Raw genomic sequence first — 8,408 nt, 5'->3', positions numbered from 1 at the left:
AGTGGAAGTGAGTTATAAATATTGTGTAGAATACTATAATTGTTCGCAATGAACGATATGTGAAACATAATAACTATACAACCAAAACATAGCTTTTTAGCGTTACAAATTTAATTGTAAATATTTGTGGGAGTCACGATCTGATAGGACCAAAATTCTTAGGGACTTCCTTAATTATGAGTCTCAAAATGAGGTTCTAGCTCTACTAACAATGTTTTTCCTACTAGATCGAGAAATTTACAATAAAATCACCATTTGATTATTATGGGACATAAATCAAGAAACCTCAAAAAATACATTTTTATAAGAATAAAACTTATGATTACATTTTCTCAATAATAAAGAAAATAGCAAATTATATTGCTCGTTTCTCTATTTCAAATTGAAGATAGAAAATTACAATACTTTAATTCCTATTTGCATACTAAAAAAAGGGGGAAAAATTGAATAAGTTATAACCTAAATCCTTTAATCTAAAGTCAAAGGTAAGTGATGAGATGTGTTAGGCATCTGAAAGCTCAACATCAATCTCTTATCTCGTTCAATTCAAGTATCGGTTTCCTTAGAATTAATGGTCAATTATAGTATTTTTTTTTCATCCCTACAAGCAAGCAATTATATCTATAAACATTACGACCATGCATAAAATATTTTTAGAAAAATAATCTAAAAGATTACACACACAAAAAAAAAAAAAAAAAAAAAAAGATCATCTAAAATGCAAAAAAGAAATTAGAAAATGCAATCCTAGACTATAATGGTATGTTGTTGCTCCTAATCCGTGTATGTTATCATGTCCATCATGTGAATGGTTTTCTTGGAAGTTACCCGGTATTGGTCCATCCTAAATATGGATCCGAGAGCACCAATAACTAGGGCCAACTCAATACATTTTGAGATGAAGTGAGTTGGAGATAATCTTAGTAAAAACTACAAATCAATGTAAAGATTTCATTGATTTACTAGGGGCGGAAAAGAAGGATTTTTTTTCTTTTCTCTATATATATAGTTTTAAAATAGATTTTGAAACTTCAATAATAGTCAAGGTCCCCAGTCTTACTTTAAAGACAACTCATTCCCGTTACTTATAATAGTTGAAAGCTTTGCTCGGCCTCTCATTCAAAGAAAAAATCTATAAATATGTGTTAATTAACAAACTGAAATTCAAATTCAGGACATATAACAATAGGGTTTTACCAAGGTTTGGGTAATCTTATCCAGAGCATAGCTTATATATTTACGAACAGTTGTCATTTGCAATGTTAGTTGAAATTATTGTGATGTAAAGTGTACTCTTAAATTATGGAACAAAATATATAAATTCAGAATTTGACTTTATGAAGAAGGTAAGTGAGTTAACACTTGCATGTTGTGCGAGAGAGAGAGAGAGGAAACGACAAATTTTTACTTCTATAGTTTCTTTTCCTTCACATAATACATAGGAAAGTTCAGCCTTTTCTGTGATCAGTTAGTCACAATCATACAACTGCAACTATTAAGTATAATTCAACATTTGAACGCTAAAGGAATAAGGCATCTACTATACATACCAGCACCTGATGATCCTTACACCTTGCAAGTCGTATACATCCACAAGACCGTGGGGAAGAAAGAGTTTCCAAGTATTCGGGAAAAAAGAAAAAGAAAGAGGCCTCACTATGTTAGCAAACTGAAAGTGCCTCCCTAAATCCAATGTTAAAACTACCCTGTTGACCCTTCTTACCCAAACTAGCATTGCCTTTCTGCATCATGGCCACAAACTCATTGTAATCTATCCGTCCATCCTGAAAGACAAGTACAAGGCAAATCTTAAATCAAAAGAAGATAGAATTGAATTACAGTATTAAAGATGCATTGACAAAAAAGATTGTATAAATTAGAACTCAGTGAAATCTATTTGGCCAACTTGTCTATGTCATTCTCAATCGGTAGTAAAAGTTCAGAATTAAGAGGATACCCGACTGAAGCAATAACTCTCCAGCCAGTATTGTAATAATTTCCATTCTCATCACCAAAAGGTTGTGCTTCAACATAACAAAAGTATAGCTTAACCATTGAGTTTTGTAGCCAAGGGTCTCTCTCTCTCCCTTAATTATTTAACTCGAAAGTTTGAGTTCAGTCCATGACAGAAAGATGCTTGTAGAGTTAATAAATTCTTATATCAATAATAAAAATTCCCATCAATTTATTTATAAAATATCTATTTTTTCGGGGCTAAATTGTTCGAAAAGGATCTTGAGACCAATAATTGTTTTTTAAGTGAAAGATCAACTAAACAAAATATAAAGCAATTTAGCACTAAACCTTTTTTCCACTGTCATATTCTCAAGCTCTCCCTCTTCTTCCCTTATTTTTAATTATTTTTTACTTTTTCTTTCTTTCTTTCTTTCTTTCTTTTTACAGGCATCATTTTTGCACTTTGTATAGTGTGTCTGTGTGTGTTTGCATGCAGCTGTCCATTTTTTGTCAACATGGCTTCTGAAGGAATTAGAAGGTTGTTGATAACTAGACATATTTTTTTTACTTTTCTATTAGTTCCCATGTCAGAGATTCCCATCGTAGAATTGTCAAAGTATTAAGTTTCACTATGCGCCACATGTGGTATTGATGTAAGGATGGCTTATTCAATTCTAAGTAAAAATAAGATTATGTGATCGTAAGGAATATACTTACATTATCCTGATCTACTTCTTGGATAATTTCTTCCAAGTGGGCATCCTCAATGCCAAACTCCTCACAAGCCTGTTGGAGCTCATCTTGCGTGATATAGCCACTTCCGTCTTTGTCAAAATATGAAAAAGCTGCAAATAGATGATCTTCCCTCTCGACTTTGTTTAGATGCAATGTTGCAGCAATGAACTCCCCATAATCAATTGTGCCACTATTATCAACATCTGCCTGTAATTTTAAAACAAGCATTAGGCCATTGTCTAAAATACGTATGATGAATATTGTGCACACTGTAGGATTTAAACAAAGTTCAAGATATATATCAATTTGAATACAGAAGCAAACACGACCACACTCAGTAAAATGTATACTTAAGGAATAGCCATCCTTGAATGTAGGAAAAGAATACAATGGAGAGGTTTTGCATGCATGATGCTGTGCAAGCAGTGACAGAACAGGAGAACATGGAGCAATGCATCAACTTCAGGAGAAATGGTGTTACAACGGCAGAATTTTTTCTTTTGAGACATGGGTCAACCCTGGTAACAAAGAAGGATTCGAGAAAAACTTGCAATCCAACACAATGATAAAATACTACCCCCATGATTAGACAGACTATGTCCACAGGAATTTATTTTTAAAAAGCTCCATTAGCAGACATTATGCTGTAATTGGATAAGTTACTAGGAAAAGATGGAACAAAAAACCTAAAAAAGAAAGAATAATGCATCAAAATGCAGGTAATGCAAACTTGAAGGAGAAAGACAGAAAGTAGATAACCAAATGAGAGAGTTCTCTTTGTGTTATGAATAGAAGGCACCATGATAGACTTTTTGTGCAAGGAAATCTGAACCATTAGCCTTTTCCCTAAACCACTTGAATGGGATTATATATCTGTTCTGAACTTGGGCTAGTAAGTTAAATCCTTGAATCTCAATCATAAAAATAACAACACTAGAAAGTAACAAAACAAAAGAATTAGAATGCCAATAGTGACATCATTAGATTACAAAGAGATTCATTATTGAGCCTGAGTGGTCATGTTGGCTGATGGGGATACAGGAATTTTAAGTCTTTTTGGTACATGAAGACCTACATTTTGGAGCCTCCAATAAAACTCATTAGATAGGATGGCTGTACATTAGAACCATATATCCTAAAGGGAAAGTCCCATGGTCAAAATCCAGCTCAGTGATTCAAATATCTGAATTTCTGTGTCTCCTTGGCAGGTGAAGAGGAAGAAATACTTCCTTGGGTCTGCCGGAAAATTCACCGAGCAAAAACTTGTCAATTTGAACCTTATAACCCTTTGATATCTCTCACCCTCTATTTTCATTCAAGTAGAAAGAAATTTTACAATTTGAGGAAAGAAATGATGCATTACTCATTTAATTTAAAATGCTAGTCAAGAGTTCATGGGTTTCAAGTGTAGCATATGAGTAAAAAACATTTCTGTTACAATACTTACAGCCTGCATAAGATCATGTATTTCAGACTCGTTTAGATTGGCACCAAATCTTTTTAGTCCATCTTTGAGCTCTTCAAAAGTAATTTGACCACTATTGTCAGCGTCTATCACATTGAACATTTCTTTTAACCCTGCAATTTCTTCTTCAGAGAGGTGCTCTGCAATAACCTACAGATAATAAATGTAAAAATTAAGAAAGCAATTTCTTAACATAATTAAATCTATAACGAATTAGTCACAAATACTTGTGGGATTGACTTATGTAAAAATAAAATAACAACTTACTCTAAGAGCCATTTTCTTAAGCCTGTCCATTGCAGAAAACTGTTTTAAGCGACTCAATACTGCAGAATCAAGAGCCTTGTCTGGAGCCACTCCATCAACCTGAATCCAAGGATGGCCTGCAACAAATCACAAAAAAATTATCAATGGAAAAGAATTACTTCCTTATATTGAAATAAACATGAGTTCCATGTCCATCAAATAAACAAATAGCTCACATATATAGCATAACAATGCAAAGTCATCTTCCTTATCCAAATGCTTTAATTTTGAAATTCTGCTTTCCTTATGCTATATTTTCTTTTTCTGTTTGATAAATCATTTTTCTTATTTTCGCTTCAAGCAGCAATGACGGTGATGACGCATGTCATTCTACATTCCTTCGAAATAAGAAAAAAAAATCTTCTGACTCTGAAATAAACTTTCTAAAAAAGGTTTTTCTTCAAACAGCCAACTAGCAGAAAACAGGCACGAAAATTTTTAAAAGCCATATTATCAGTATTACTACAGAAAGCTACTTACTAAATTTGCTCCGACAAACAAGGTATGTAACAGACCGGGTGAGTTTAAGTGGTCTCAGCCAGGTTATTCACATCTGGCTATCTATCAACAACTATATAATACAACAAACGAGGCTTAGACCTAAACTTTTGGGGTTGGCTATCAACAATTATATAATAAAAGCCCAAAAGCTACAATTTGAGTGGCCAATATAGGAAATTGTCAATGAAATTACATGTATGTCATGCCATCTGTTGAGAGGGGGCTTGCCATACTATCACTATCATGATTATTCTCAGATATATCCGTAGGGGAGGAAACAGAAAAAAAAAAAAGAAACAACTTACACAATACTTCATGTGCAGTTATCCGCTTTCTTGGGTTTCTGACAAGCATTTTCCTAACTAAATCTTTTGCACTATCGGAGATATTAGGCCAGGGATCTGATGAGAAGTCCAGGTCACCATACAAAACCTCTTCAAATATCTCATGCTCCGTTTCTATTTCAAAACGTAAAAGGAAAAGAAGAGAAGAAAAAAGTAAATTTAAGTTACTAGAACTATAGTAAAACAGTCTATGAAAGCACCAATAAGAAGAAAAAAAATCCATATTCTAAAGCATTTTAGGATTCTTACCAGCCCAAAAAGGAGGCACCCCACTTAAAAGAATGTAAAGAATCACACCAGCACTCCAAACATCTGATTCTGGACCATAAATCTTACGCAAAACTTCAGGGGCAACATAATATGGGCTTCCAACCACATCACTGAAAACTTCCCCTGTAATCTAGGACTATCAGTAATAAAATACACATAGCATAATTGTATTTAGATAACTGCAAAACTTTAAAAAAAAATATTCATATCAAGAGTTCATACTCTACTAAATAATCGAGCATCATCTCGTGAACATCACAGTATAATCAAAAGCAACATAATTTGCATTATGGTTGTCTAATATAATTCTTCTACTTATTTGACAGGTATAGGCTGATCTCAAAACTCCCAAATGATTCCTCTCCCCTGCAACAATGTTCTAGAGACTCTACATTAATATATATAGGAAGCCTAAAGCTTTAAAATTACCAATCCAAACATATTATTCCTATAAATAAAAAGCAAGAAAGACTACCCCAGAACTTGAGGCAACAATAAATGTATCATAAGCAGAAAATCTAATAGCCACATTTACCATAACCAAGTGCATTATTTGAACTGTATTGTATCTACATTACCACCTCTACCAAATTAGTTACAAATTTTTTATATAAGTAAAAAAAGGTTTTGCTTGTAAGCTTGTTCTAGCAAAGTAGTTACAATAGGACAGGGTGAGGCTGAATATGTCCATAAGAGAGTCCCCAATTCAATATGTAAGAAGTTTATGTAATTTCAAAATATCAAGTACGGTTATAGATGATAGAACAAGACAAATTGAGGTGAAGCCAAAGAAATACAAGTCAAAGGGAAGGAGACTTCTCGAACAAACCTGGCTTATAGAATACTGATAATCCGAAATCTATTGCCATGAGAGGTGAATCCTCCTGGTCATTGACAAAAAGAAAATTCTCTGGCTTAAGATCACGATGCATGACCCCTAAAGAGTGGCAGGCTTCTATAACACCAACTACTGTCCTAGTTAGCTGAGCTGCCTTCCTTTCTGAAAAATGCCCCTGCTGAATGATCCTATCGAAGAGTTCACCCCCTGAACACAACTCCATCACAACATGAACAGCAACAGCATCCTCATAAGCCCCTTTGATTGAGATTACATTAGGCTGCCCTGCTAAGTGATGCATTATCTGAATTTCCCTCCTCACATCATCCACATCATCATTCGTCAACAACTTCCTCTTCGCAATAGATTTGCACGCGTACTGTCTCCCAGTCCCCTTCTCCACGCAAAGAAATGTTGTCCCAAATTGCCCGTGCCCAAGCTTCGGCCCCAAGTTATAGTACTCCTTCAAATGACCAGTCTTGGTTTGCAAAACAGAATCAGCCCGAAGCCCCGCACTCGCTGATCTATTCACATTATAAGGAAGCTTCCTCGGTTTTAATAGCTCTATTGGCTTAGTAACCTCCTCTTGCTCCTTTGGAATTGGAGTTGGAATTGGCAGCTGTACCGGTTTAATAGTAATAGTAATCTCTTCCTTGTGCGTCAATGGTTGTTCTGCAGGTTTTTTAGTCTCTTCCTCTTTGTCCGGCTTCTGGGGTTGTGCTAATTTATCATCCTCTACATTTCTAATGGGCTGCACCTGCACTGGCTTAATATCTTCAAAGAAAATCTTAACCATTTCCGGAGGCTTGTTTTGTACAGGTAAAGGAAAATCTACTTCTTTTTTCACAGAAGTTGATGATTCATTGGCAATTCCTCTCTGAGAAACGATGCAGTCCTGGGATCTAGTCCACCAAACCGATTTCGAAATCGATTCCATAAGTCCATACTTGGAAGGAGCTCTGTTTCCCACGCAGTTATTTCCCATCGAATTCTACTATTACTATTTTTGCCCCTGTATTATTCTTCTTGTTGTACGAACCATATATGTGAGATATGAGAGAAACGCTACAACCCCATTTCGTTTTTCGCAAATGGGTATAGGAATGTGAAGCGAAGGGCATTAGCCATCGGTGTACGAAACAAACCCATTCAACAGAGTCGCTGAGAAACCTGAATAAAACCTCTCCTTTTTTTAAAGAAGACTTGTAAAACGAAACAAGATTATCGTAATGATAATATAAAGTTCGAGGAAACCAATGGCAAATTACGTGGGATTGACGCAATCAACGCCGACGAATTACAAAAAAGGAAAGATTCAGAGAATGGAATGAATAAAAAATGGGCGCCATGGAAAGACAGAGACAGAGAGGGGTATAACAAAATATTTGAGTAGTTGAGAAATTTGTGACAAAAGGTTATTGAACTTTTTTAATTTTGTTTCGCGGATTATTAATGTAGGACACGAAAGGAGAAGAGAAACAAGGAAAAGAGGACACAGAGAGAGAATGAGAGAGAGTCGCAGGTTTTTGTGTTTGGAATGTTTCAAATTTGTAGGGTCGTAGTCGGACGCGTTAAAGTCTTAATAGTAATTTAATTTTGTGGGTTTTTCTTTCTTCGATATTATAAAATAATAAATAATCTTTTTGTAGTCTCTTCTTTGTTTAGCTCCCTGTTAATGGTGCCAATTGGACTGTGATTTGGACCCGGAACCTTTTTTTTTTTTTTTTAAAGAAAAATCTTAATAGTAAAATAAAATTTAAAAAAAAAAAAAAGTCTTAGCATTAAAAGCATGGCATAGTCAGCAGGTCGAAGTTGGATTAAGGTGGTGGCTTGGTGGGCCAGACTCTCCACTGCCCGCGACCGGCCGATGCCGGTGTATTCTTTATTTTTGTTTTGTTTTTAAGGGGTCCTAAGGTGAGGGTATTTTGGTCTTTTTATTTTGCTTTATTTTTTATTTTTGGATAAACAGATTAGAAGTTTCATTTGCTTTAAT

At 34.8% G+C, this 8,408-nt stretch overlaps 1 protein-coding gene across 1 annotated transcript; it reads right to left on the bottom strand.

Moving 5' to 3' along the window:
- Positions 1-1,385: 1,385 nt before the first annotated feature.
- Positions 1,386-7,933, bottom strand: LOC126692758 (calcium-dependent protein kinase 26-like). The gene is made up of 7 exons (XM_050388500.1): positions 6,407-7,933; positions 5,557-5,700; positions 5,269-5,421; positions 4,424-4,539; positions 4,139-4,306; positions 2,674-2,898; positions 1,386-1,784 (listed from the first exon to the last, which is right to left on the bottom strand). The coding sequence occupies exons 1-7, from the start codon at positions 7,398-7,400 to the stop codon at positions 1,662-1,664; spliced, it is 1,923 nt and encodes a 640-aa protein (XP_050244457.1). The 5' UTR covers positions 7,401-7,933; the 3' UTR covers positions 1,386-1,661.
- Positions 7,934-8,408: the final 475 nt, after the last annotated feature.

Source organism: Quercus robur, chromosome 7 (assembly GCF_932294415.1).
Source record: "Quercus robur chromosome 7, dhQueRobu3.1, whole genome shotgun sequence".
Taxonomy (NCBI): domain Eukaryota; kingdom Viridiplantae; phylum Streptophyta; class Magnoliopsida; order Fagales; family Fagaceae; genus Quercus; species Quercus robur.
This window is presented reverse-complemented; position numbering and strand designations above follow the sequence as displayed.

Coding starts and splice junctions, on each gene's coding strand:
- LOC126692758 (XM_050388500.1), bottom strand. CDS start 7,400: ATGGGAAATAACTGCGTGGGAAACAGAGCTCCTTCCAAGTATGGACTT. Junction 4,540..5,268: donor AACTGCACATGAAGTATTGT/GTAAGTTGTTTC, acceptor GATTTGTTGCAG/GCCATCCTTGGATTCAGGTT. Junction 1,785..2,673: donor AAGAAGTAGATCAGGATAAT/GTAAGTATATTC, acceptor CTTGTCTTTCAG/GATGGACGGATAGATTACAA.